This window comes from Tilletiaria anomala, assembly GCF_000711695.1.
Source record: "Tilletiaria anomala UBC 951 chromosome Unknown K437scaffold_74, whole genome shotgun sequence".
In the NCBI taxonomy this organism is placed as follows: domain Eukaryota; kingdom Fungi; phylum Basidiomycota; class Exobasidiomycetes; order Georgefischeriales; family Tilletiariaceae; genus Tilletiaria; species Tilletiaria anomala.
Genome location: NW_013546948.1, coordinates 35,766 through 61,283, shown reverse-complemented (window position 1 = coordinate 61,283; position 25,518 = coordinate 35,766). Strand labels below are relative to the sequence as shown.

Below are 25,518 nucleotides of genomic sequence, written 5' to 3'. Positions count from 1 at the left end.
CTCCGCCTGAATCAAACATGAATCAGCGCGAAGGCGCTTGCAGCGGCTGGATCGATAGCGCCGCAATATCTGGAAGCTGCTTTTCGTCCTGCGCTGCACTGTGGGCCATGACCGCCATAGCCGAGAGCGGTGTCACCTGAGCTATCACTGGAGGGCTAGTCGTCGGCGTCTGAGGTAGCAAGCCTTGACCGTGAGTATGCGAGCTCGACGACGATGTCTCACTGTGTCGCCCAATGTAGTCTGACGGCGGCACGTCCTCATCTGCCACCAAGTTGCTTTGAGATGGCAGACGGGGATAGCCTGCAGAAACAGAAGCAGTCATGTAGTTCTCGCTCCGACTCGAGGGCCGCTGGTACACAACAGTGAGACCCCGGTTTCCGCGGGTAGTGTGTCCGTGCCCATGTCCGCTCCCAGACCCGGAGGGGGACGTAGGTCCTATGGAAGGCGAGGGCACCGGCGAGCCGTATCGCATAACTTCCGGGCTCGCTCTTCCCGACACAGGCCTGGAACTGGAGAGTGGCGAAGCAGCGCGCCTACGGAGACTCTGGTGCCACGCTTCAAGCAGGGCGCGTGAGTCGTCTGCCACAGCCGCAAGTGCCGGCGCACTTGGCTGCCCCCGCCCTTCCTGAGCGACGGAAACATTTTCTAGATGGGCCAAAGAGCAGCTCGTGAGCGGTGGCGAGCCGCTAGAGCCTGAGGCGAACGTCTGAGCGCGGGTCCGCCTGGGTTCGTACTGCGATGAAACAGGCGGTACCACGATGCTGCTGGTGCTCGGCCTGGCATCAGACATCGCCGTGCGCTGTCCATCAGATGCAACGTGGTGCAAGTGCAAGCCGAGCACAGCAGCCGGTGCCACTGTCTCGCCACACGTTCTGCTTGCTCCGACGTGTGCTTCTATCTCGTCGCGCCACCTCTCTCCGTTCGGATCTGAGTTCGGCTCGCTAAGGGGGGTAAAGGGAGAGCCAAAGCTTCCGTTTGCATCGTAGCCCGACAGGTCTCGCCCTGATGGTGGTGCCCATTCGATGGGGATGCCAAGGGCAGACACGGACACTGACATCTCGTCATGGTCGTCTCCATTCTTGCCCTCAAAGTCACCCCGTTGCATTTGCTCTAAGCTGGGCAATGCGGCGGCCCTTTCCGCGGCTTTTAGTTTCTGCCTGTGTTTTTCCGCTTGCTTGATGGCGATCTTAGCTTCGCGCAACGCACGGTTCCACTCGTCGCCTGGCCCAGCGTACGACGCATACAATGGCTGAGGCCTGTCCATATGTGGCGACACAGGTCCGCCAGAAGCGTCGCTGAAGCTTTGCGGCGAGCTAGACAGCTGCTGATCTTGTGCAGCTGACACCTCGCGCGTATTGCGATTCATCTGCGGAGAGGGTGGACAGTTGAGCGTCTCAGTGACCGTGGTGAGCTTCTCGCTCTTGTCCGGCAGGCGAGCAGTGAAGACGACTCGGATGATGCGGTGCAGATAAATTTTCGGTGCTCGCTGCTCGGCTACAGCAGTCGAAACGTCTGTCCCCGCTCCGTGTAAAGTCGCTGCCAAGTACGCAGCGCGCTTTTTGCTGCTCATTCCATAGTCCGCGGGCGGCGAGCAGAACTGCAAATGTACCGCGTACCGCAGTGCGTCCTTGCCCTGCTGGGAGGTTCCAGCGAATGAGGACTTGGGGCTAGTAGCTGTGCTCTGATGAACGATGCCTCCAGCGGCGTTTGGCGGGGACTGGACGTAGCACTTTTGCCTGACAAACGTACGTCGACCGCATTCCATGGTTGAAAGGTCGTATGGCACGAGAAAGACCTTGACCGCCATCGAGTTTGGATTTTTGATTATTAGCTGAATCTGGCCTTTCGGCGGTACACGGTAACCTGGGAAAGCAGGCAGCGCGTTCCTAGTGCTGTCTTTGCGCTCGTGCCCACTGGCGCTGGAGGCTTGAGTCGACACTGGGTCTGACGTATTTGCAGGTTCAGTGCCATATTCAGCCTTCGGCACAGCATCGCCATCGATTCCCATCATCCTGAGATGCGCATCGATCAGTTGGTTCATATAATGTCCTTCCAGGTCGATGTTGCCGACGTACGGACTGTTGATGCTCGCATCACTGAGCATCGTCGAGCCCCGACCGGAGCCGCCGGAAGCTGAGCTGGACAAATCGGTCGAGCCCGGACGGGCAGAGGGAAGATTATAGAAATGCGCAGGGAATTTCATGCTGACGTGTTTGGGGCAGCGAAGGCTCGCAGCAGATTTCATGCGTCGCTTTGTCCCCGCCACATGGACTTGTGGAGGAAAGGAGCATCCATAGCCAATGCCGTTCCTGGCGCTATCGTCTGCCGTCATCACACCATCCGCCCCTCGCGCAGACCGCTCTGTATTGTGAGGTGAGGAGGGAGGCGGCGCGACTGGCCCGGTACCGAGCACACCGATCTCAGCATCGAACATGAGCGGCTTGCTCTTAGCGGCCGACATGCGGCCGGAGAGCAGCGACTCTTCGTACGAGCCGACCAGAGAAGCAGAGAGGGAGGAAGGCGAGTGCAGACTCGACGCACCAGGTGACGAGCATTGCGCCGGACCCATGCCGAGGCCGTACAAGGCGCTGCTGCCGCTAGCGCTACCACTACCTCCACTACCATTCCAGCCCTTGCGGGTCGACAGACCGTTACACGGTGAAGACAGCCCGGAAGACGCGCGTCGGTGCTGGAACGATGAACCGAGACCGGAAGCAAAAGCGCCGGCCGAGCCGTTGTTGATCCCACTCCCCGACCCAGATCGAGTGGAAGAAGTTGGACCGTCGAAAAGGGCCGAGCGGCGAAAACATGATGCGCTAGACTTGTCGTTGCATGCTGGCCCGCTGCTGTTGCGCAGAGACGGCATAGATCGACCATACGGCGTTGCAGGTGCACGAGGTACTTGTGACAGTCCGCTCTGCGACAGTGCCGGCGACCAGTGTGGACCGCTGCGTCGCTTCCGTGGGACCCCCGAGCCACCTTCTTCGCACGTTTCTGGCTGCTCATCTCCTTCGTTCTCGGTCTCGTCCTCCTCTTCGTCTGATGCATGCCGACTTCCGAGCGAGAGTGGCGAGCTCTTGCGCAGCTGCCGGAAGAGCGGCGGGGGCGGCGAGCACCACGTGTGCCCGTGCTGCTGACCAGGCGCGGAGCCATGGTCTTCAGCGAGCTCGTTGGTATGGAACCTATTTGGTGCACCTTCAGGCCCGGCAATTGCACCAGCTGAAAGCGTCTCAGGGACTGACGTCGGCACCCGACGCTGATACTGCAGCCCGCGCTGTTCAAGGCGCTCAAAAAGTGTGCCGCCCATGGATGCGATTGCTTGTGTTGGAAGCGACGCGTCCGCGACAGCGAAGCGTCCGTCGCGCTCTTCGGAGAGTGAGGCGTGCAATGCCTCGGCGTAACCGTGTTGGTCGAACATGTTGGCGTCTCAAACACCCGTTGTTAGGGTTCGAGCTGTTCACGACAAGTCGCGGAAAGGAGAGACCCCGATGCATCAGCATCAGCGGGGCTCTCACTACACGTCTCGAGTGCGATGCTAGACATCATTGAACAGAGGCTCACTTTCGATCGATTAGCTCTCCGAGCGCTCGCGATTCCTTCTCCCGATGTTGAAAGACCAGCGATGAGACCATTCGCTGCTTTTCATGCTTGATCCGTTTTTGGACATATTCGTCAATGTCTGTGAGGAAAGTCCCAGACATGCTGTGGGCGGGCGCTACAATGACGGCGGCTCCATCATGCAGTTATGTGTGCGACGTGGTCATCGTGGCGCAGTCTAGCAGATCTTGCGATGAATTCGATTTTGATTGCAGTCGGTAAATTCGATGCGGTGAAGAGCTGACGGTCAGATTGGAGACTAGGCGTGTTTGTTGCAGGAAGATATTTGAACAGACAGACCAGCGTGCGACTCAACTGGGGATGTTATGAGGCTCGGAGTCGGGTGAGAGCCGAGTCCACGGCGGGATCACGACAAGACGCTGGGGGCGAAGTGCTGATTGTGACTGCCACTATCAGTCGACCTGTCGCTGGACGCAAAGCGTGATTGCATGGAGACAGTCTGAGGACATGGGAGAGTGAGGTGCGATGAGGAGATTTGATTACCATGTGCGGTGTGCCACGATGGGCCGATCAATTAATCTATGAGACACTGTTTTGGGCGTTGCTTGGAGATCAAGCCGAGGCGCCCCTCCCCCTCTCTCCTGTCTCATCCATGATCAAACCAGTGTCCGGCCAAAAATGAGTGTGACTCTCACAGGGACACACAGTCACATATCATGACGCTATCTCCATCAATCTCTATCTCGCAATTACTCTATCCCGTAAACTCATCCTGCTCTCTCTCCCTCTCGCCCGCGCGACTCACCATCTGACGGCTCGCCAACGCTGCTGAGTACCTGCGCCTTGTGGCACATGATGTTAGCACGGGGACCGTGTACCTTTAGCTTCTCTGAATGCAACAGGCCTTCTGGATCACTCATCCCTGATGACTTCCTCACTTTGGTGAACGAGGCCCGCCGACATCAGCGGATGATGGCCTCAACAGGAGCTTCATCAGCCAGACCTTATTACCAAGCTCAGAATTTCGATGGAGTCTCGGCCCCAGAATTTCTTTGGCTTAGAGCAAGCTGAAGCCCGAGGGGTCGGGCCATGCGATGAGTTACAGTCTGCGCAGAGAACAGCCCGGATGGTGCTCAGGTGCGTGACTCGCAACGGCTTCTAGCTTGCGATCGCACGTCTCTAGCTACCTATCGCCGGGGCGAGCATTACCCGTTCGAACGCTTTTGTGACGTGGACTCGCCGGAGATGAGCGCGTTCTCGGCGTATGGGAAAATAGAGAAGCGTGCTCTCACCGCTTGGACGCCTTGCACCGTCGTGCATCTCATGGGAGACCCATCTATGCACCCTGACCGATGAGCATCATCTGACCAGGCAGACATCTGCAGTATTTATCTATGCGTCACCCTACAGTTCCAAGTGTAACCCAATTACACTCTACTTATCCTGATGATGCACATGCCTTTGGGTCTTCATGCCATCAGCCCTACCCATCACAGGGGCTCCCGGACCATGGAGGTATTCGAATTGAGAGCTCGAGCATCGAAAGATCATCACATGAGCCATTACAGCACTTCTTCGGACTAAAGCCAGAGTACATGTCGCCAAGCCCCCTCAAAAAACCCACAGATCCATAGGATCGTTTGAGGCAGCAAGGGCCTTTTGATTCTGTGGCGGCTGGTTTTCGACATCACTAGCTTCGCATTTCCCCTCCTTGGTTTCCAAGTTGTGCGCCCTGGCCAACGCGGAAGCCGTGACGAACGCTCTGTACGTCTTAGAGCCTTTGAGATGCGACCCGGGTAATGAATACGCCAATACAGGCGCAGGAGGTGGATTCCGCCGCTTTTCATTTGGCTTTAGGATCGGCGCCGTCTCAGTATCGAAGAGCGTGCCATACGTGATGTCCAGAAAATCTTCCAGGTCATACCGCTCCCTCGTGAACGGCTCCGCCAAAATCCGACTGAGCGTCGTCACGCTGTGCAGCCAGTGGCTCTGGCCGCCGAGCCCTTGCACCGCGAGCGGGTCACGTCCTGCATTCTGCGCCGCAGCGAGCGACGCGCCGAACGACGCAAGCTCCCACAGTGACGACTCGATCGCGTGCGTCGCGGTTGGGTCTGTCTTGCGCGGGTCGAAGGGGTCGGCAACGCCAGCGGGCCCAGCACTGAAGCGGTCTATCTCAATAGCACTGCCGCCGGCGACACCAACTCCCAGCGTCGAAGAAGCCGAAAAGTCGCGGTGGATCAGCTGCATGCACTGCGGGTGCCGCTTGAGCAGCGACCAGATAAACGGGACCAGCGTGACTGCCGCTGCTGGCGGAGCACGTAGGGCCAAACGCGATAGCCGCTTCGCAAACGATGCGACAAGTGCAGACGGTAAATGTGTGGATGAAAGGAACGTCTCCAGCAGGCGCAGGAAACGCGAGCGGTAACGCATATGCAGGACAGAAGGAGTCGTCTTGACCGAGACTGAGGCCTCTGCTACTCCATCTGACTCTGCGCTTCCCAGGAGCGCATACAGCTTCGTGTAAAAGGCAGGGTAGTCGAGGTTGTGGTGAATCATGAGCGTGAAGAGACCGTTGAGGGCGAGCAGGCTCGTCGCGCCGCCAGCATCCACGCAGTCGACGAGCCAGTCCAACAGCATGTTGGGCTTGACGAGGTGCGGAAGAATCTGAATGTGCAGACGCAGCAGAACTTCGTGTGTCTGAGCAAGAGATATTTCACCGCCGATCGGACCCGAGGCCCCGCCTTCGGCAAGCCCTGGGAGGAGCAATGATAGCCAGGCATTGGAGAAGGCTGCCTTCTGCTGCGGCAGCGAGTGTACCGCTTGGTAAAAAGGTAATCCTTGACGCCGCCTTCGATTCTTTGCTGCTTTTTGCGAGCGTACTGCCGCACCACCGAGGCCAGTGGCAGCATTGCCATTTGCGCCAACCTTTGCTTTCTTGGTACGATCTTGCGGCCGACCCGACTCTTCGTCCGAGTCGGAGAACCAGTCTTCCAAAGGTTCTTCGTCTTCATCTGAGTCTCCGTCTTCAGTGAATTTTCGCTTCTTGTCTCCGTCCTTGACTTTTCCCTTGCCCTTGTTCGGCTTCCGCAGCGAGGCGAGGTTCGGCAGAAGGAAGGCATTGAGGTCCGATTCCTGTACCGGCACAGCCGTAAGCAAGACGAGAAGTTGAAGGGCGTTGGAGCGCAACTGTTCGTTTGCTGCTACGTGGCTTGGTGGCGAGCGGAGCACACCACTGAAAGGTGCAGCAGAATGCGTCAGCATGTCTTCAAATCTGTCCCGAATGCACGCTTGCTCACCTAATGTCTCTGCACGTTGCGTACCGGACATCATCAAAGTTCTCCAACAGGTCGTCTGCAAATTTCTGCCTAACATCTTGCAGCACTTTTCCGCTGGTCAGTGAGAATGATTCTCTGACCCCCCCATCACTGTCCACCTTGAGGCACTCTACCGGTGTGGATCCGAAGATGAGTGCATGCATAAGTGGCTTCCAGGGTGATTGTGCCCAGAGAGGGGCGAGTTCGCTTTCCTGGCCCTCGTTGGACATGGCTCGCCGATGTGTCTGTCGGGTGAGGCTTTGACTAGCCTCGACTTGAAGAGCTACTAGGCTTTCCAGCACCTCTTTGCGGATTCCCTCTTCGGCTGCACCTCCAGAAGCAGTCTCGAAGCCAAGAAGCGAGCAAAGTAAGAGGACGTAGGCATTCCATCTTCCTTGCAACCAGCGGCCAACTAGCTCTTCCGGATTTTTGAGCTCCAGTCCTTCACTGGAAATGCAGCCCCTTTCGTCGATACTCGAGTGGAGCGGAATCCTGTCGGCTTCGAGAAGCGTCAAAAAGGAACGCTGAAGAACTTGAATGCAGACATGGACAGCCTTCAGAGTCGAAGCGACCTCGGAAGTGGACACTGAAGCCGTCTGTCCTTTTGCAGTAGCGCTGTCAGATGCTGCCACAGATTTTGCGAACTTTACACAGAGCTCAATCAGCTGTTGGAGAGGATTGAGATCGGCAGACGAGGCGAGCTGCTGCTGCAGAGCGAGGACAGGTGCAAGCACCGGGTCTGATTTTTTGGCCTTTGCCTTGACGGGCTTTCCAGCGCCGCTGGACGGGCCCGCCTTGCACAAAGCCTTGTCCTCTGCAGCGATAGGCATGATTGCTACACCTGAGCACCTAGACTGATGTCTACACGGGTGAGCACAGGAAATAAACCCCAGCCTGTTGCAGCCTGGCGAATGACCACGTACAGGAAGGCCGTGATCGCATTTCTCCAGGTGCGAAGATCGTCATCTCGACAGAAAATAGAGTCCGGCACGACCAAATTTTTGTTTTCCGGCCGAGATGTTGTGAGCAGAGTGGGGAATGCAGCAAAGTAGGGTTGGAGCTCGAGTTGCATGCAGCTCAGATCACCTTCAGCTGAGAACAGTGTTTGGAAACGGCAGTTGGAGATGGCAATGGGTACGAAAGAATCGACGATATAAACACCGCAAAGTGCCGCTACATTAAAATGCCACTGGACTGCGGGTCCCCTTGCTTCACTACACCGCTCCAGTCAAGTATCATCTGGTTCTCCCAGTCATCACGAGGGTAGACAAAGATGACATGTAGCTTAGGTGCGAATACATCAAATGCACAAATCTCGATACTACCCCTGGAAAGCAATACCTTTCTTGCTAATCAGCACATTCCCGCCCGCTGCAAAACCAGTGCCCTCTGTTTGCAATTTGACGATGTCCTTGGGCACATTGACCTTCGTATCACATTCAGCGCACTGGCCCTTCCGGCCGGCATTTTCGTCTTTCTCTTTCGCGCTCGGTTTCCCTCCAACAACGGGGTTGGAAACGGATAGCGATGCTGTGTTGAGCTTTAGCGGCGCCAGAACGAGAGTATCGATGCACGCTTGGCATAGCGCGTGGCCGCACCGTCTAAGAATATAGATCGTTGTGGCTTGGGTAAAGCATGCCTTGCATGTTGGGCAAATGGCGCCTCCACCGAGGGCACCTGCTGAAGTAGCCGATGCTGCCGTGCTCGTTATTGAAGAAGCCTCGCTATCCGCTGCTGCGCCTCCTGCCGATGGTATATCGGATGAAGGACGCTGAAAGTGTACCGGGACCAACTGCTTCATCGTCAGCGTATGCCCTCTCTCGCCAGCAGCCTTGCACACCGGTTTCATATCCAGCGGTGCGCTTCCACCTTTGGTCGCTGCCCATCCTTTCCCATAGATTCCTAATGCAAAAGCGTCTTGTCGCTCGCTCGGCGTGAGCTCGGGGAGCCAAAAGCTAGGCAGCTTTCTGTGCTTGCGAGCGGCTGCTTGCTCGTCTAATAGCTTTTCGAGTGCTCGCTCCTCTGCTTCTTTCGCTGCTATCTCTGCACGCGCCGCAATACCAGACAAATCTCCGCCGTGTGAAGGCGATGTGTCAGACGCTTTCCGCTTTGATGTACCTGATATTCAGCAGCAGAAGACAGATAAGTATCGCGACAGTCTCCGGGACTCTGAAGCGGCAACCTGTTGTAACATACCTGTCGAGCCCTCTGTTCGATTTGATGTTTCACTGTTGGTACCCAGTCCAATGGACGATCGTTCAAAGTCTCTGATGACCCTATCCCTAGCTTCCTGTCTCGCACGCGCTCTCTCCGCCTCCTCTTGCCTCGCCAGCAAAGCAATTGCTTGTCTTTGCCGTTCGATCTCTTCCTTCTGTGCGAGCAAATCTGCGTAGGCGCACTCCTTGCAGAACAAATGCCCTTGAGAGCAACATACCGCATCGCGTGCTGTCGACAGGCATAAGGTGCAAGCATCAAATGCTCGTTGTGAAAATGCTGACAGCCTCGCGGTGGATGAGCCCCAGATTTTTGCTGCTTGTTGCCGCTCGTGGTACGTGAACTGCCCGCTGGCAGTGCTGTTTTTGGAGTGGCGAGGCATCTTGAACGGTGAAACGTAGGATGCTGAGTGTCAGCACTTAGGGGGTCGGGTGGTTCAGTTGGAGGCCAGTATGTGAATCATTGAACGGGAAGGCTTTAAAGGCGTCAATCCATCACTTGCACCCAGAGCTGGTCGCATCGGTGTTTGTTGCCGAAAAGATAACACTGAGAAATCTGACGAGAGATACATGGAGAGCCGAGATTGGAGCGCTGGGTGTCTTTTGACATCTTCGTGGGGTCTCAGCACCTTTTCGTTGGCATCTGTTTTCGGCGGTGGAGCGCCGCCACACGATCACCAGCATCGTTCTCTAGAAGCATTGAAAGAAGGCTATCTTCATTCTCCATTGCGTCTGCGTCCATCTCTCCTTCATCGTTCACAACATTCATTTCGTATCTGACTGGCTCTGCTGATCACCGCAAACAGTCCACTCGGTGCACAGTAAATCCAGCAGCGGCTGCAAATATTGCCGCGTGAAGTAGACGCAGAGGTGCCTTCCCTGATTCTCTCTATATCGCCTGTCTGCCGCGCGAGCCGCGATTGCATTTGTGACAGCATGTCTGCTGAAGTCGCTGTGTCCAACGGTGGTGCGGCTGGCAAGAGCCAGCCATCCATGCCACCTAATGCGACTCGGCTCCACCAGACCCAACAGCTGGGTGAGCTACTCAGGCACAAACTCGATGCCTGAATTGTGGTCCTGATGTGTGCGCTGCGGGGGTCTCTTGTTCCCGGCAGATGCCCTGCTCACCATTATCCGTGACAAGAATACACCGCGATCCGATTTCATCTTCTACTCTGACCGCATCATCCGGCTCCTGGTTGAGGAGGGTGAGATCCCGTAGCTGCGAGGTTTGAAAGCAGGTTCGGTGGCTTACCGTTCCTTTCTGACACAGGCCTGAACCATTTGCCGACGCTGGAAAAGGTGGTTCAAACACCAACAGGCATGGAATATCGAGGTTGGTCTTCGTTTCAGACCTAGCACTTACTTTCCTGTCACTATGCTCACTTTTGGTCTATCCTGCTCCGACCAAAGGCGTCTCATTTCAAGGGCGAATCTGTGGCGTTTCGATCTTGCGCGCGGGCGAAGCGATGGAAGCCGGACTGCGCGAGTGCTGCCGCAGCGTGCGCATCGGCAAGATCCTCATCCAGCGAGACGAGGAGACGGCCAAACCTAAGCTCTTCTATGCCAAGCTGCCGGAAGACATTGCGCAGCGCTGGGTGCTGCTGCTGGATCCGATGCTCGCAACGGGCGGCTCCGCGTTGCAGGCGATTGACGTGCTGATCTCCAACGGTGTTGCCCCGGAGCGTATTCTTTTCCTCAACCTCGTCGCGTCGCCAGAAGGACTAGTAAATATTTACAAAGCATACCCGCAAGTCAGCGTAGTATGCGCTTGGGTCGATGATGGACTGGACGAGCGAAGCTACAGTGAGTGCAGCGCTTGCGAGAGATCGAATTGGCTAATGCTGATACACGCTCGCTTGCTCATGCAGTCATTCCCGGCCTTGGTGACTTTGGGGAGTGAGTCACCCTATCTCATGCATAACGCCTGCCGTCTGACGCATATCTCTCCCCCTTTCTATCATGACGTAGCCGGTACTTCTCTTGCTAAGGAGCGACTTGCGCGAGCATTACAACTCCGTGTTATAAGGCTTGAAAGGTCAACAATTGAACATTCCGATGAATAGCATTACCATTTGTATTGTACGGCCTTGAGCATTCGTTCCAGTGTGTCCCACACAATCTTTTTCCCCTTCCCAAATGTGACCCGGAAACCACCTCGAGCAACAAGAAACTGCGTCTCCCTTGACAGTACCATCCTAGTTACCACTTGTACTGATCCCATTGCACGATGTCTGCGCCTTCCTTCCTCAGCTCGTCCTCGATCTGCTGTGAAATTCGGTTGGCCTCCTCCAGCGTCTCTCCCAAAGTGTGATGCGCACCGCTGAGCACTAGAACCTGGAAGCCTTCCTTCAGCGCACTGTGCACGGCGGCCTGCACGCAATTCTCGCTCTGGGCGCCAGCGATGATGAGCTGCGTAATACCTTTTTCACGCAGCGACGAGGCGAGCGATGGATTCGAATCGAATACAGATGGGTGCTCCTTGTGCAGCCGCATCTCTCCAGGCAGGGGTGGGAACTGCAGCTCCCAGCCTGGGGTATCACGCTTGAACCCGTAGTCTCCCTCCTCCTCGTGCTGCACATGGGCGATGAGGAGGTGGTCGGATTCGGCTGCACCTTGTGCTTGCCTTGACGTGGCCGCATAAGCGCGCGCAGAGTCCAGCAGTTTTTCCCAGCGAGGAAGATAGACCTCAGGTGACGGAAGAAGGTTGGCTGGATCTGGCCACTCGAAGAAACAGTGTTGGATATCGACGAACAGATAGAGGCGATGAGGCATGACTACGACAGTGAGGGTGGACCTGCGTAGGACAGACGAGGTTATGCGAGGCGGCGAAAATAAGAAATTGCTTGGGAGAGTGACTTTGTAATGTCCGCGGGGTATTGAAGTCGAACCCTGACCGCTGAATCGGGCCTCGCCGTGGTGGCTGGTTGAGAGGAACTCAAGGGAGTTCAAGGTGGCGAGGCAAGGGAGCGCGCAACAGGGCAGCTTTTACCCCGCAGAGGCATCAGGTGTACGTGGGCTCCTCTCGAATCGCCTCCCGGCGTTACATAACCCTAAAGGCACATATGCATGTGGAGTCCGTGAGACCGGCCGATGGCCCTGGTTAATGGAGGGGCAAGCATGGGGTAACTTATCCCTTCGGTCTTTCTCAACGCACGACCGACACCTTGCAAAGCGCCCAGCAACGACTTCAGCAGGGCTGCTTGTTGCGCTACTGTTTTACGCGCTGTTAGACGGTGCTTTCACATATGTGTCAAGTAGCACATACCAAACAACGCAAACATTTTGAAAGGATTGTCGCTCACGCGGTACATTCTTGTTTAGCCAGCCTTCTCTTCAGTTTCATACCGCGAGCGAAATGCCCGTCCCTAGAGGCTGGCACCCTGGCGAGGTGGAAGCCCAGGAAGCACGGTAATTCATGTGTCGTCTCCGTTGAGCCCAAGCAATCATCGCAGAAGCTGGCTGCTAACATTGCTGCAATTATATACCACCGCTCTTGCCAGGGGTTTTGCGGACGAGCTATGGGGCACCGATCCACCTTTCGAAGACGGCCTTCCGCCGTTCTACGCGCTTTTCTTTGCGCAGCTGCCTTTCATCCCGCTGGCAACGCTCGACGGCAGCGGTCGACCATGGGCTTCGCTCATCTCGGGTCAGGATGGCGAGGCTGGCTTCATTCAGCCATACACTCCGCCCGGTTCTCGCAGTGATGAAGACCGCACACTGCGCATGAAGGTTCCGGCCCCTGAGGGCCTTCCGCTGCGGTTCTGCTTACAGGAACACGGGAGCATGGGCATACAAAAGGGCAAAATTCTTGCGGCTAGCGTTGGTGTTATGCTTCACAACCGGCGTAGGAATAAGCTGGAGGGTGTTGTCAAAGATTGGAAGCTGGACGAGCATGCAGGCAATTTAGACCTTGAACTCGGCGTCAACAACATCATGGGAAATTGCCCCAAATGTGAGGGTTTGAGGAATACTCAGCCGCTACTTAGGCCCCAAGGTTGATAATGCATTCCCCCATAGATATCAACAGGCGCATCCTCACATCAACGCAGCTTAATCCCAAGGTGCTGGCGTCCGCCTACCCCTCCGCACCGACAGGCACGCCACTCCCCGATGTGGCGCTCGACATTGTTGCATCTGCCGATCACGTCTACCTTGCTACAAGACACACAGGCAACCCCTCAGTATATCCACAGGACGAGAGCAGACTTGGTATGAACCATCGAGGGGGTCGCAAGGGATTCTTGAGGCATTACTTTGATCACGAACAAGGCAAGAGCTGCCTCGTCCTGCCAGACTTTTCAGGAAATCGGTGGGTCCGGTTTTGGACCGTGTGCCCTTCTCGAGGCTGATCCGGATTTTATGACCCATCAGCTTCATGCAGTCGATTGGAAACCTGGTGCATGATCCTGTCGCCGGATTAGCCATCCCACATTTCGGCTTCCGCTCTTCTGACGGAGTTTTTGTTCGGCCTGCCCGCGTTTTGCATGTTACGGGCAAGACGCAGGTGCTTGTCGGCGCGGAAGCGAAGAAGTTCATGCGCGGCGTTCAAGCTTGCATCAAAATTTACGTAGAGGCATACACGGTGCTCGAGGGCGCTCTTCCGCTCGCGGTAGATGGTGCGTGGTCGATGGGTACTGGCGCTCTTTCGAGAGTACATGGTAATGAGGCCGATGAAGAAGCAGAAGGATTGACGGAGGACGACTGCATCGATTGGAGTCCTTATAATCCTCCCCTACGCTTGCTAAACAGCGAGCATGTCAATCCCTCTCTAGCGAATCTCGCCTCAGGAGATCAAGTCAAGCTTGCCACGCTTACAGGCATGAGTTTCTGGACTCCAACACTGGCTACTTTCCATTGGTCATGTCCAGTCTCCTCCGTTCAGGCGTCTGGCTCCGACACATTGCACCACGCTGGATGCGAAGCCTACGAAGCTGGGCAGTACGTGATCATGGACTGCACAGGTATTCTCGACACACGGGTAAAGCTGTACAAGCACATGGCCCACTTTCCCGGTGGAGAGAGGGAAGTGAATGACGATGGTGTGCGTTCCTGGACGGTCAGCTCGCGTCCCTCTTTCACTACAGGAAGCGATGGAAATACGCTGCTCCACTTTAGCATGACCGTGCGACGCAAGCAACGCGGAGCCGTCACGCCTGGCCTGTTCCACCAGGGCTGGAGATGGAAACAGGAGCACAAGAAAGGATCGTCTAATTTGAACATCACGGTCCCGATGCTTGGCTTCGACGGTGTCTTTACCGTTCCTAAACCAACAAGTAGTACCGATCCGTTGAAGTTGCTCTACATGGCGCATGGCATCGGGATCACGCCGCTTCTGGCTCACCTCGAACAGCTCGCAGCACGTCAAAGCCAGAGTCAGGCTGAGGGTGCACAGCAACCAGTAGATTCCCTGCTGATCCTCGCCTTCCGCGCCGATGAGATGCCAATCTTCGACGGCTTGCTACGACGTGCTCTTACGGCTCAAGCTGGCAATCGCCCCGGCTTGGGGAATGACAATCCGGCTCAATTTAAGGTCCGAGTGCTGTACATCGAGAGGCCAGCGCCGGACGAAGATCAGGTGTTCTCGTCTGTCACTCCTGAGATGCTGAGCGCCTTACCGGCTCCAGGGTCGGAAAGCGTTAACATTACATTCGAGAGTCGCAATATCCCTGGAGGCCGCATCAACAAGCACTTCTTCTTGCAAGATGAGCATCGCTTGGGCCTTGCCTTCGAGGACATCGCCAAATACAGGGCATACATCTGCGGAACGCCTGCCTTCGATAAAGAGTGCCGAAAGGCGCTTAAGCTCGTTGCGGCACAGGCGCACACAACTGAAGAACAGACTGTGATCTCCGAAAGTTTTACATTCTGAGCAATAGCGAATCGCTTTCTTCAATTTCTGTACAAGTAGCCTTCTAATTCTCTGTGCATTTGCTACCTTTCCCACGGTTCCTAAATTGTACTCCTCGTTGTTGCTGCAATATTATTCTACAGTATCGATATGTCGGACTGCTCGGATGATAAAGAGGTGTTCGCCTCCTGCGCGGCGAGAGAGTACGATCTGCAGACGTAACGACTGGCTTTCAGCAAAGACGGTGGGAAAGTTGCATGGGTCCTGGCAACTCACATCAGACGTCAGTCCGCGAGCTCGCAATCGCTCGACAAGCTTTTCCGGCGCATTTTGTTTGATTGCGACGAAGTAGAATGAGCCGCCCGGCGCCAGCATTTCCTGTCGTGGGTCGGGTGTCAATTGGGCTGGACTTGAGCTACCTCATCCTCTCTTTCAGGTAGTCACTCACCTCGAGGGGCCAGCGCACGGAGCCCGAACCTTCGATGAGCATCTCAAGCAGCCGGGTGCCCATGCTTCCCCCAGCCCATGCTGCTTCAATCTTGCTTTCACTCCCGTTCTCCCCGGTGTAAGAACATTGTGCTTGCGCTTCTTCTTCTGCAGACGTTGGGACGTATGGTGGGTTGAAGACGAGCACATCCACCTTGCCGTGTACCCTTGCTTCTACGTTGGAAAGGAGGTTAGAGATGATCGGGGAGAGAGGCACTCCGTTTGCGGAGCCGGTCTGTCGAGTGATTTCGGCCGCCTGCGCATTGATATCTAAGCAAATGTATGCTGCCCAAAATTTCTTTCTGGCATGAGATACTACTCCAGAGATTGAATCCCGGAACATCTCACCAGCTTCAGTCTCTCCTACGATCTTCGCAAGGAAAGCAGAAACACAACCGCTGCCTGGTCTGAGCACGACTGATTCAGATGGCAAGAACTGATCAAGTTTCGAGGCTTCAGGCCTGAGGCTCACCCTATCTCGACGCAAAGGCGAGGCCGCTTGCATCGTCCCGCAGCGACACCATCACGCAGGATTGACGCATCGGCTTCCAGAGCGTCGAGGAGGATGAACGTGTCCTCTGCTGGTTCATACACGTGCTCGTAGGTAGATCGTGAAATGTGAGCGAGATCTGGCGTTGGAATCATCTGCAGGAGCGAAACGAACGAGTTTCTTCAGCATTTCCCTCCTCGGAACAAGGGAACAGTGTGCAAACGTTGCAGAAAGGCTATGTACGGTGTGCAGGATCTTTGGCGAAGACCTTCAAGTCAGCGAGGAGGGACATGCTGATATGCATCACGCTGGAGGAATCTGAGTTCGATTCTTTCTCTCATCGTCACGTGGTTAATGTGTTTGTATTCTTTCTCGAGAGTGAAAGGGCGTGCGAAGTGCCAGTCGCGACGCGTGGTGATATCCATATGCGTATGTGCAACAATCCTAATGCAACACACGTCACACGAAGTACAACCTGGACACTCGACACGTATAGACACTCTCCTGCGCTTTGCTCCATTAAGCACAACATGTTCTTTTTTCGGCACCCGATGGCCTGATGCTGCATTCTAGCTCGGCTGAAACCGCGAGAAACTGACCCGCGAAAGCTGCGCGCACCCGATCGCAGGAAAGGGCACATACAGACTTCTCTCATGGACACCTTTGTGGGTGACGGGAGCGAACACTCTTTCCTGGGCGCCACAGGCCCTTACATGAGCACAGCAAGCGGAGGTCCCTTTTGCAACGGTCATGGCTTCTCCGCTGCGGGATGCTCGAAGCAGGCTTCCAGTGCGTTCGTCCCCGCATCTCAAGTCATGGGTGCTGGCCCAATCGTTGCATATCCGGGATGGCAAGGAGCGAATACAGGTATAGCAGGCGGTCAGAACACTATATTAGATCAAGGAAGTAGCCTCGCAGCTATAATCGAGATTCAACAATCACACTTGAATTCTCTCCGCCAAAAGGAAAGAGAGCAAAGAGAAGAAGAGGGAAAGAAACTCAAGCAGAGTCTCGGGCCTGAGCTCATAGCAACTAGGAAAGGGCCTGGTGAGGGGTGAAGAATATGCAACAGTCTGCGATCGCTGAATCTCACTCTTCTCTGATCTCGAATTAAGGTGGAATGACGCTTTCTTACCTCTCAACGCATGCTGCTATCAGTATTGCCAACTCAACTTTCGGCTGGGAGAACTGGAGCTCTTTCATCATCAGCTTGGTGCCGCGCATCATTGTAAGTTGCTGGCCGACGCCGGCTATCTGCGAAGCCCAGTTGTTCACCCTAATACCCTTTGCATAAAGCCCGATGAGACTAGAAACGGAACACGATACACTGTCCTCACAACCTGTATCACCAGGGTCACGCATCGCAGCGGCGTCTCGCACGAGGTGATTATTTCGTTTTTCCATTCCAGATGCCCAATGGTCTAGTCTGACGCATGATGATTCATGTGGGATAGGACGTCGGCCACGGCTGCTCAAAGAATCAAAGCGATCTGGCGACTGCACTCGAAATCGTGAGCAACACAGTCTACTACCGCGCATATATGCTGCAGCCCTAACCGTCCCCCTGACAGGCTGACAAGACAGCTGCATCCGACAGCCTCAAAAGGGCTCTCAGGCAGCTTGGCGAGCGACTTGGGTGAGCTTTGAGGGCTATATGCGGGTTTCAAGCGTCGCTGAGGTGACAAATTTCCTCCCCAGCCTGTGTCTATACGACCAGGGCTTTCTCGCTGAAGTCAGGAAACTCAAAAAGTGCAAGCCTGTGAGGGGTTGCAACATTCCATTTGATCGCCTGGATGTTAACACACTTTTGGATGCCAGCGTTTTGACCCAGCAGATCTATACCGCGGAGAGGAGCTGGAGATGGAGCTTCGCAAGCAAGCTGAGGCCGCCGACGGTGCGACCAAGTTTGAATCTATCAAACGGCCACTTCAACGAGCGACGACGTCTGTGCTGTCCCATCAAAATCTTCAAGATGAAGCAGTGCCTGCTGAGAAGAGCAATGTGAGCACCGATCTCTCCGAGAGCGATGACTTCTTGAACTGTTTACTGACCCTTACTGCTTCTTAGGCTGACAAGAGCTTTGAAGTGCGTCCGTCTAAAGTCGGGAACGGAGGCAGTGGTGGCAATGGTGCAGTCAGCAACGGCGCCGAAACCAGAACACAGAATTGTCACGGAGCCCCAAAGCGTCTTCTGGCGGAGACGTCGCTGAATTCAATGCAACCGCCTGTCAAAAGAGCGCTCACAGAAGCTCCCAAGAAGCCTCGTATAGATGTCACACCGACTGCCCAGAATCAGCGACATCAGCAAAAGGTGCCACAAGCTCAGCACAAATCAAATGATGCCGCTCAAGAATGGCACACGCAGCAGCCAAGCGGATTCTCCGATGTCGACTTTGAGGATGAGCATATCGACGTCGAAATGGTATTCAGCCAGATGGGCGGAGGCGAGTTCCTTGACGAGCTCAATGATGACGAGCTAGATGCCTTGACAGCAATCGAGAATGAAGCATCATTCGAAGGAGCCCCAGATCAACAGGCCAAGTCGCCCTCCGGCACAACCATGATACCTCTAATTAATGGGCACAAACAGAGCTCATCCGGTGCCAAATCGTCCGACAGCACGAATATGCGGCAACAACCACAACACCAACAACAAGAGCAGCAGCCGAAGCAGTCACCATCCCATGATGCACGAGTGACCACAGATGCCATGGATTCTCGCATGCCAATGTCTTCTACTCATGGCAAAATCGCCGAGCCCAGAAGCCCCGCTGAAATCGCCCCGGCGCTGAGGAGGGAAAGCGGACGCTTCAAGTCTCTCGCACGTGGTGGCGTAGGTACCGTCTCCGCTCGAGAGTCAGATCAGAAGTATCTGCAGATGAAGTAGCTGGCTAACTAGGAGACGTGAGCGTTGCTTCACTTTTCGCCAGGCATCATCACAGACGGGACCGGAAGATGCTCATCGCTCGTTGCAATTCAGCTCTTCTGAATCTGAGAGTGCTGTTGCAGCCTTAACGCCGCAGCGCAAACACCTGCAAGAGCAGTGGATAGATCGCAATTTGACTTCGATGGATGCGAGGGATGCGGAGAAAGATATTGCAAGCACTCGATCGGGTGTCGTTCAGGGCGACAAACCCATGAAATATGGAAGAGGCTTTGCGAGCGATGAAGGCGTCGAAGGCGTTGCTCATGCAGTCAGAGCGCAGGAGCGCGCATCCGCGGGCAGCAGCACGGGACGCCCCTTGCAAAGAGGAGTACACGTTGCGCCGCGCTTGGCCCAAGCGCAGAGTCAGATGTTCAGCCAGACCAGTGCACTTCCCCAGCATCAGCAGCACTATCAACGGCAGCAGAAGCGTTCACCTGCTCAGGCCCATGCTTTCGGTCTGCGCTTCGCTCCTTATGGAAGTAGTAGTAGTGCCAGCAACGATTCCCGTAGCGCCACGCGCGAACGCCTCGGTAGCCTTGGTACCAGATAGCAGATAGAAAGCGCAAAGACGATGAGCGCAACAGCTCTGCCTCTGCGCAGGCCGCTTGGCGATCTTCCTTTCGATCTAGACGGCAAAAGCGCTGCTCGAACCTACGGCGTACAGCCAACAGCAGGATCGGGAAGCCAAGGTATAATTGACAGACCAAGCCAGCCAGTACTTTATGCGATTCTTCCATGTACGTGATACGGTTCAGCGTCACGACTGACGCCAGTAGAGATGCTCTACTGTCTGCATTCTGTGTAATACTGTCCATCGCTTCGCTTCATGCTTTGATCACTGATGTGCTTTGTTTCCAGAGTCGGGTGTTCTGTATCTCTCGCGACTCTGTGACAAGATGATACTATATCGGGTGATGATGACGTTCGCGCTGACGTGCCGAATGCCCTGAAATATGATGATTTGATTACGCAGGAGCCTTTCTCTAGTGAGTTTCTCTTGATTTGCGGGGCTCCCTTGAGTCTCGGCACAATTTCTCTTCGATCATGGCTCACCTGCAGGCCTGCAACGCTTCCCCATCCACTAAGTCGTGCACTCAATGCCCATCGAATCTCGATCATACGGAGGGTGTGTACATACATATGCATGCATCATGCATGCGTGGCTAGTGGATAAAGGTGGGTAGGGCGACAGCAATGGACGCTCAAAGAAATGGCTTTCATTTGGCATTAACCCGAGAGTCAAGAGGTATGAAAGACGGTTGAGCATCATAACTATGTTGCATAGGGAGCGAGGGAAGTCGGAGGAGACAGAAGGCAAAGAGAGCACTGTCCAACCAAAGTAGTTCGGGAGTACTACGGGCCAAGTCTTCTCTTGCTTGGAATCACCCGTCAACGAGGAAACATTGGGGCCTATCAAACAGAGATTCCTCGTCAATTGATCTAAGTCCAGCCAGAGCTCATGTCCTTGATCGAGTGTATGCTTGATTGCTTGCAATTTGTCTCCTTTCTCATCAGCGCCTCAACATTTACTGCGTGGGAAACGACCCTGATGGTGGAATGATATCCATGAGAAACCCAACAGGATCCTTTGTGTCAAACAGTAAGCTCATCTATTCAACAGAAACGCGACGGAAACCCGCCAGATAAAACCTATCTCATATACAGCAAGCAGTTCAACCGAACTTCCTCTAGTTTCGACCGCCGATATCCCATCACCATCACAGAGGCCAGCCAATACCCCAGGCTTAATAAAGAGCTTGCCCAAACGTCAAATGTGACGTAACTCGTCCAGCCGTTCACTTCGACGTTCAAGGCCTTGGTGCTTCAAGGTCGACCTTCGGTATGTCGGTCCCGATCTCCTACGGAAGCATATTGCGGCAGCTCAAGCAGCATCACCAAAACAAGCTTCATGCCCAATACAGGCTCTTTTCGTCTACTCCGCTGTATTGGCAAAAGGCGCCAGCATCAACGATCTCCACTGCTACCTCCAAAGCGCCAACGAGAAAGGAACGACTGGTGGTGCTAGGGAGCGGCTGGGGCGGCTACACGCTGCTCAAGCACCTAGACAAGAGCAAGTATGAGACCGTCATTGTCAGCCCGAATACTTACTTTGCTATGACACCGTTGCTGGCACAGGCTGCTGTTGGCACACTGGATGTGCGTGAACGACTGTCATTCATTTCTTTTTCAAAGCATCCAAGGGTTAAGCGCTGAGACATGCATACTTCCTTCAATACTTCCACCAGTTCCGAGCCGTCATGGAGCCCGTGCGGTCAAACGGCGATGTGACCTTTCACCATGCTTGGGTCGATGCACTCGACATTCAAACACGCACGCTCAAGCTCATGCCCGCATATCCACCGTCATTCCGTGAAGTTGATCCGACGGTGTCCCTGCAGGAGCAACAGCACGAGGTTCATGCCCAGCTGCAGTCACAGCTGGGGCGCAACACCGACAATGGAGAAAGGTTGCCGCACGCTGTTCCTCCGCATTCGGATGGAAAGCGACAGGCACGCGTGGCGCTTGAGGAGCAGTCGCGTGCGCCAGCACGTATTCCCGAGGCCAAAGGAGGCTATGCCACCAGTTTTAAGAAGCCTGTGCATCGCAGAGACGTAGAAGGCATGAGCACTGCGAGTGAAGTACCGTCCGCGTCTGTGTCTCCGGCAACCACTAGAGGAGCTGACGACAAGCTGACGCAACAGCACGGCATGGTGCATCCGGATGACTTGCCGCGCATCGCGGAAGCAGCCATGGCACAGGAGCAAGGGAGGTACTACGAGCTCAAGTTTGACAAGCTCGTCATCGCCGTAGGTGCATACAACCGGACTTTCAGCATTAAAGGTGTCAAGGAGAACGCATGGTTCCTCAAAGATGCTCAGAACGCTCGCAGCATTCGATGGAGGATCTTGGAGACGCTCGAGCAGGCTTCGCATCCCGAGTGAGTACGGACAGACCTCGTTTTTTCCTACAATGGGCTATACATACAAGTCCATGCTGAAATCAGATCGTTTTGGCGCGTTCAGACTGCCAGAAGAAGACAAGCGCAAGTTGCTCTCTTGGGTAGTGGTCGGTGGTGGCCCGACCGGAGCCGAGCTGATCGGCGAGATTCATGATTTCGTGAGCGTCTTTTGCGCGCTTGTGTAAGCATTCGCGATCCCACAGCACTCACATGAGCTGTACATTGCGTTACATCGCGTAGGCGTCAAATGAGATCAAACGAATCTTCCCTACGCTCGCGCCGCTCATCAAGCTAACGATCGTAGACTCTGCCGGCGCAATCCTGCATACATTCGACGAGCGACTCTCGCAGTACGCGCGCGCGAAATTCCTGAACAACCGCATCGACGTCCGACTGAAGCGGACGATCACAGGCGTGGAGCCGGGCGTGCTTCATATCAAAGAGGACGGCGCGCTGCCGTTTGGGTTGCTGGTGTGGAGCACGGGTATCACAAGCAGCCCATTGATTCGCAGCATCAAGGGCATCAAAAAGGAGAAGAGGTCGTTAAACTTGCTTACTGACGACCAGTTGCGCGCGCTCAAGGCCGAGGAAGGGCAGGAGCTCGTCGAGCTCGCACCGCCACCCAAGCCAGGCGTACCGCCGAACGAGAGCAGGTGCACGGAAGAGGCATACGAGAACATTTGGGCTCTTGGAGACTGTGCGATCATTCAAGGCGAGTAGCCGCGCACCCTCCGCTTAGTGACTGGACGGCCATTGATGATATGGCACCCTCTCTTGTTGCTGCTGCAGGGCGAATGATGCCAGCAACCGCCCAAGTAGCTTCGGCGAAAGCCAAACACCTCGCTTCCATCTTGAATGGGGAGATGGGAGAGCTGGGGAGCAACTCAACGGCGGCAGCCGCGTATCAAGACCAACGGTACTTTAAGTATTCCTCGCGCGGCGCGATGACTAATCTCGGCTCGTCGCAGGCAATCTTCGAGTCGCCCGTGGCGAATATGACAGGTCGCACCGCCTGGCTGCTGTGGCGCGGGGCCTACTCGTGGATGAGCATGAGCTGGCGCAACCGCCTGCTCGTGCCCTGGGGATGGCTCGTCACGGCCACCTTTGGCAGGGACGTCAGTCGCTTCTGAATACGCGTCAGGGTGAGTGACGCTTGTTTAAGCCTGGGGGGAGGCGTGGGGAAGGGCAGAGGAAGGGGGCAGCACGCTTTTTCCTAGCAATCAGCGCAGAAAGCCGCATTCCACGCGTGCCTTTTATGCCTCATGTCGCAATTTATTCTCAACATGGCGTGCGCGGGTCGGCGCCACAAAGCATCGAGGGGCCGCATTTCGCAAGCAGCTCATTGTCCTTGTCTAGCTCGGCTCCAGAGCGGATGCTCATGAATGCATATAAATTTGGCAGAAAAAGTTGCGATGGTCGCTATTACTGTACTTATAAACACGTGTACAAACGTCATTTGTGGCGTTTCAATTAAGTCGAGAGGAAGCGAAAGCGAGGGACGCTTCGGCTTTCCCATCAAACGGTAACGTAGATGGGTATAGGAGACCTCCGCGTAGGAAAGAACAGGCCTTTTACTCGCTTTGCACTTGGCTGCTCAGGCCAGAAGAGCAGCACCGGCGGCGACGAAGCCGAAAAGGGCGGCTGCACCGCTGCCGCTGACTGCAACGCTTGCGCCATTAGAGCCACCTTGGCTGCTGTTGCTGCCGCTGCTGCTTGATGCGGTGATGGAGCTGTTCTTGGTATCGTTGGGGAACTGACCATTGAGGAAGGACGCACCACATTGTTTCTCGACGCCACCGATGAGTTGGCTCGGCGAGTTGGATGAGGCGGCCGAGATGGCTTGCGAAGAGGAAGTGTCCTCGGTCTTAAGGATAGACGAGATGAGCGCCTTGTTGCAGTCAGTACACAGGACCGTGTTGTTGGAGAGGAGGACCCGCTCGAGCTGTAACGCCTTCTCGGGCTCGGACAGCAGGCCGACCAGTGTGCTGAGCGATAGCGTCTGGCCGGTGGCGTTCTGGATGCCGTACATAGTCTCAACGACGCAGTTAGTGCCGGATTTAGTGTTCTCGTTGCACACCGCGTTGCGAATCGGGTAGTAGGAGGTGAGCAGCTCTTGGAACAGGACGGCGGCATTGGTGCCGTTGTTTGCCGCGCGGTCCGAGTCGCTGCACGCAGTGTTAAGAGTGGCGTTGCCCTTGGCTAGCGCGTCGGCGCTGCAAGCGGGCTTGCCGCAAATGTCCTGGGTGAGGTACGAGTTGAATGCCGGCACCAGCGACGAGTTCTGCCCCGCGGCGGTGAAAGTCTGCAGCGCATTCGACAAGGAGAGGCACAACGCGAGCGGGTCCGTCGGGTTCAGAACGAAGCCGCCGATCGCGCCGACGCATCCGGGGCTGTTGTGAGGAGAGTAGGCGTTTGCTCAGACAGTGTTTGAACGCCAGAAAAGTGGAAAGTGAGGAAGAAGACTCACCTGAGACCATTAATGATTTGGCCAAGGCTGCCGAACGGGTTAGTCTGCGGGACAGCGCCAGCCACGGAAGCCAAGGCAAGGGGAACGAGGAGGGTGAACTTGCTGCTGAGCATGTTGTTCTTTTGCTGGAGGGGAGGGCGTGACAAGATGATGTGATTCGACGGATGGCGCAAGGCGTTGGGATCACTATAGGTGAAGACTGGGGTTTGCAACGAGACAGAAACCTTTAATCACCTCGCGGCCTTCGCCTGTGAGAGAGGTATTTATATATGTGGGGGGTTGCACAGTCAGCAGTGCGTGGGTGGTGGCGCAGTGGCGGCAGAGGATGGAAAGGGGCAACAGCGGAGACTTGACTTCGTCCGGTCTGCACGTCGCAGTGCTCAACGTTGTCGTTGGCTTGCATAATCACTTCCGCAGGGTGTGTGGACAAAAAGAACCCAAGTGATTGACACTATACCCGCACCAACGCTGCCGCCCCGCTTCCTGCGCTCGGCTGTTTCTGCTGCCTCATCTCCCTGTGCTGCTGTGCTGCTGATGTCACATGCAGCCTGGTCTGCCAGCGGTCCTACTGAGAGCCACTGCATCTGTGTAAGGCTATACCCCGCAACGGCTCCAAGTGTCATTTCCAACGTCTAGTTGCGTGCAGTCGACCAGGTGGCGCTTGCAGGCCCCAGATCGCTGTCAAGCAACCCATTATATGATCTGGCAAGCCAAGCCGCCTTCACTTGCCACTTTGCAGTCTCCCTGTAGGGCCGTGAACAGGCGGGAAGTGGTTCACATATGCATCTTCGTCCAACGGCGTGCGATACCCTGCCCCCTGCGCCCTCCTGTACTCTGCTAGAGTTGACCCGAAAGGTGTTTGGGGCACTGTCAGGATCCCCGGAATCCATATAACATTCGAGCCCCATTCCCTGGAATCCTGCCGAGACGCCAGACGGCCTAGAAAGTCACAGGATCTAGGCCGCAAGGGAAACCCCCGGTCCATGCGCGGCTCCAACAGATTCTCCATCTTTGCTAGCGAAACATGGGTGGGTTGGGTCATATTACAGGCTTGGGTTAACCCAGCTCCGTTTCGAGCAGTCACTTCCGGGAAGACCTTACGGGGGTTCCGGGATATCTTCTTTCGGGACCCGGTATTTGCCGGTTGTCCAGGCCAACTGCACACTCTGCACTCAGTGGCAGTCTTTTGCACGAACCGTTGCAGAATACTTTAATGTCATTGATTAGCCAGGTATAGCCTCCATGCGGATCTGAG

General features: G+C 55.4%; 10 protein-coding genes across 10 annotated transcripts; 4 read left to right on the top strand and 6 right to left on the bottom strand.

The window, feature by feature from the left end:
- Positions 1 to 22: 22 nt before the first annotated feature.
- Positions 23 to 3,418, bottom strand: K437DRAFT_263884 (uncharacterized protein; the record flags this gene model as incomplete). The annotated part of the gene is made up of 1 exon (XM_013386457.1): positions 23 to 3,418. One exon carries the CDS (start codon positions 3,416 to 3,418, stop codon positions 23 to 25), a length of 3,396 nt encoding a protein of 1,131 aa, XP_013241911.1.
- A 1,714-nt stretch (positions 3,419 to 5,132) lies between these two features.
- On the bottom strand, positions 5,133 to 7,766 carry K437DRAFT_258059 (CBF-domain-containing protein). Its single transcript, XM_013386456.1, has 2 exons — positions 6,855 to 7,766; positions 5,133 to 6,790 (listed from the first exon to the last, which is right to left on the bottom strand). Exons 1-2 carry the CDS (start codon positions 7,700 to 7,702, stop codon positions 5,170 to 5,172), a joined length of 2,469 nt encoding a protein of 822 aa, XP_013241910.1. The 5' UTR covers positions 7,703 to 7,766; the 3' UTR covers positions 5,133 to 5,169.
- A 315-nt stretch (positions 7,767 to 8,081) lies between these two features.
- K437DRAFT_291305 (uncharacterized protein) lies at positions 8,082 to 9,656 on the bottom strand. Its single transcript, XM_013386455.1, has 2 exons — positions 9,069 to 9,656; positions 8,082 to 8,990 (listed from the first exon to the last, which is right to left on the bottom strand). Exons 1-2 carry the CDS (start codon positions 9,466 to 9,468, stop codon positions 8,194 to 8,196), a joined length of 1,197 nt encoding a protein of 398 aa, XP_013241909.1. The 5' UTR covers positions 9,469 to 9,656; the 3' UTR covers positions 8,082 to 8,193.
- Positions 9,657 to 9,811: 155 nt separating this feature from the next.
- On the top strand, positions 9,812 to 11,200 carry K437DRAFT_258057 (PRTase-like protein). The gene is made up of 6 exons (XM_013386454.1): positions 9,812 to 10,121; positions 10,201 to 10,293; positions 10,359 to 10,421; positions 10,499 to 10,891; positions 10,957 to 10,984; positions 11,057 to 11,200. Exons 1-6 carry the CDS (start codon positions 10,022 to 10,024, stop codon positions 11,073 to 11,075), a joined length of 696 nt encoding a protein of 231 aa, XP_013241908.1. The 5' UTR covers positions 9,812 to 10,021; the 3' UTR covers positions 11,076 to 11,200.
- K437DRAFT_258056 (Isochorismatase hydrolase) lies at positions 11,077 to 12,018 on the bottom strand. Its single transcript, XM_013386453.1, has one exon. The coding sequence runs from the start codon at positions 11,858 to 11,860 to the stop codon at positions 11,288 to 11,290; it is 573 nt and encodes a 190-aa protein (XP_013241907.1). The 5' UTR covers positions 11,861 to 12,018; the 3' UTR covers positions 11,077 to 11,287.
- Positions 12,019 to 12,244: 226 nt separating this feature from the next.
- K437DRAFT_258055 (uncharacterized protein) lies at positions 12,245 to 15,083 on the top strand. The gene is made up of 4 exons (XM_013386452.1): positions 12,245 to 12,496; positions 12,589 to 13,040; positions 13,106 to 13,397; positions 13,460 to 15,083. The coding sequence occupies exons 1-4, from the start codon at positions 12,444 to 12,446 to the stop codon at positions 14,955 to 14,957; spliced, it is 2,295 nt and encodes a 764-aa protein (XP_013241906.1). The 5' UTR covers positions 12,245 to 12,443; the 3' UTR covers positions 14,958 to 15,083.
- K437DRAFT_258053 (S-adenosyl-L-methionine-dependent methyltransferase) lies at positions 14,956 to 16,243 on the bottom strand. The gene is made up of 5 exons (XM_013386451.1): positions 15,895 to 16,243; positions 15,771 to 15,829; positions 15,385 to 15,707; positions 15,213 to 15,314; positions 14,956 to 15,146 (listed from the first exon to the last, which is right to left on the bottom strand). The coding sequence occupies exons 1-5, from the start codon at positions 16,065 to 16,067 to the stop codon at positions 15,069 to 15,071; spliced, it is 735 nt and encodes a 244-aa protein (XP_013241905.1). The 5' UTR covers positions 16,068 to 16,243; the 3' UTR covers positions 14,956 to 15,068.
- A 138-nt stretch (positions 16,244 to 16,381) lies between these two features.
- On the top strand, positions 16,382 to 18,281 carry K437DRAFT_168233 (dsRNA-binding domain-like protein). The gene is made up of 8 exons (XM_013386450.1): positions 16,382 to 16,959; positions 17,028 to 17,140; positions 17,209 to 17,295; positions 17,367 to 17,423; positions 17,484 to 17,548; positions 17,611 to 17,661; positions 17,731 to 17,913; positions 17,980 to 18,281. Exons 1-8 carry the CDS (start codon positions 16,566 to 16,568, stop codon positions 18,119 to 18,121), a joined length of 1,092 nt encoding a protein of 363 aa, XP_013241904.1. The 5' UTR covers positions 16,382 to 16,565; the 3' UTR covers positions 18,122 to 18,281.
- Positions 18,282 to 20,679: 2,398 nt separating this feature from the next.
- K437DRAFT_269520 (uncharacterized protein) lies at positions 20,680 to 22,926 on the top strand (the record flags this gene model as incomplete). The annotated part of the gene is made up of 5 exons (XM_013386449.1): positions 20,680 to 20,994; positions 21,084 to 21,775; positions 21,861 to 21,954; positions 22,037 to 22,493; positions 22,586 to 22,926. The coding sequence occupies 5 exons, from the start codon at positions 20,680 to 20,682 to the stop codon at positions 22,924 to 22,926; spliced, it is 1,899 nt and encodes a 632-aa protein (XP_013241903.1).
- Positions 22,927 to 23,152: 226 nt separating this feature from the next.
- On the bottom strand, positions 23,153 to 24,446 carry K437DRAFT_295460 (uncharacterized protein). The gene is made up of 2 exons (XM_013386448.1): positions 24,264 to 24,446; positions 23,153 to 24,186 (listed from the first exon to the last, which is right to left on the bottom strand). Exons 1-2 carry the CDS (start codon positions 24,374 to 24,376, stop codon positions 23,391 to 23,393), a joined length of 909 nt encoding a protein of 302 aa, XP_013241902.1. The 5' UTR covers positions 24,377 to 24,446; the 3' UTR covers positions 23,153 to 23,390.
- Between the last annotated feature and the right edge of the window lie 1,072 nt (positions 24,447 to 25,518).

Coding starts and splice junctions, on each gene's coding strand:
- K437DRAFT_258059 (XM_013386456.1), bottom strand. CDS start 7,702: ATGCCTATCGCTGCAGAGGACAAGGCTTTGTGCAAGGCGGGCCCGTCC. Junction 6,791..6,854: donor GCAACGTGCAGAGACATTAG/GTGAGCAAGCGT, acceptor TGCACCTTTCAG/TGGTGTGCTCCGCTCGCCAC.
- K437DRAFT_291305 (XM_013386455.1), bottom strand. CDS start 9,468: ATGCCTCGCCACTCCAAAAACAGCACTGCCAGCGGGCAGTTCACGTAC. Junction 8,991..9,068: donor TCGAACAGAGGGCTCGACAG/GTATGTTACAAC, acceptor GCTGAATATCAG/GTACATCAAAGCGGAAAGCG.
- K437DRAFT_258057 (XM_013386454.1), top strand. CDS start 10,022: ATGTCTGCTGAAGTCGCTGTGTCCAACGGTGGTGCGGCTGGCAAGAGC. Junction 10,122..10,200: donor CCACCAGACCCAACAGCTGG/GTGAGCTACTCA, acceptor TGTTCCCGGCAG/ATGCCCTGCTCACCATTATC. Junction 10,422..10,498: donor AACAGGCATGGAATATCGAG/GTTGGTCTTCGT, acceptor CTCCGACCAAAG/GCGTCTCATTTCAAGGGCGA.
- K437DRAFT_258056 (XM_013386453.1), bottom strand. CDS start 11,860: ATGCCTCATCGCCTCTATCTGTTCGTCGATATCCAACACTGTTTCTTC.
- K437DRAFT_258055 (XM_013386452.1), top strand. CDS start 12,444: ATGCCCGTCCCTAGAGGCTGGCACCCTGGCGAGGTGGAAGCCCAGGAA. Junction 13,041..13,105: donor CATGGGAAATTGCCCCAAAT/GTGAGGGTTTGA, acceptor ATTCCCCCATAG/ATATCAACAGGCGCATCCTC. Junction 13,398..13,459: donor CCAGACTTTTCAGGAAATCG/GTGGGTCCGGTT, acceptor ATGACCCATCAG/CTTCATGCAGTCGATTGGAA.
- K437DRAFT_258053 (XM_013386451.1), bottom strand. CDS start 16,067: ATGATTCCAACGCCAGATCTCGCTCACATTTCACGATCTACCTACGAG. Junction 15,830..15,894: donor CGCCTTTGCGTCGAGATAGG/GTGAGCCTCAGG, acceptor AGTCGTGCTCAG/ACCAGGCAGCGGTTGTGTTT. Junction 15,315..15,384: donor CCGTGCGCTGGCCCCTCGAG/GTGAGTGACTAC, acceptor GACCCACGACAG/GAAATGCTGGCGCCGGGCGG.
- K437DRAFT_168233 (XM_013386450.1), top strand. CDS start 16,566: ATGGACACCTTTGTGGGTGACGGGAGCGAACACTCTTTCCTGGGCGCC. Junction 16,960..17,027: donor AGCAACTAGGAAAGGGCCTG/GTGAGGGGTGAA, acceptor TCTCGAATTAAG/GTGGAATGACGCTTTCTTAC. Junction 17,296..17,366: donor GCAGCGGCGTCTCGCACGAG/GTGATTATTTCG, acceptor CATGTGGGATAG/GACGTCGGCCACGGCTGCTC.
- K437DRAFT_295460 (XM_013386448.1), bottom strand. CDS start 24,376: ATGCTCAGCAGCAAGTTCACCCTCCTCGTTCCCCTTGCCTTGGCTTCC. Junction 24,187..24,263: donor CAAATCATTAATGGTCTCAG/GTGAGTCTTCTT, acceptor TCCTCACAACAG/CCCCGGATGCGTCGGCGCGA.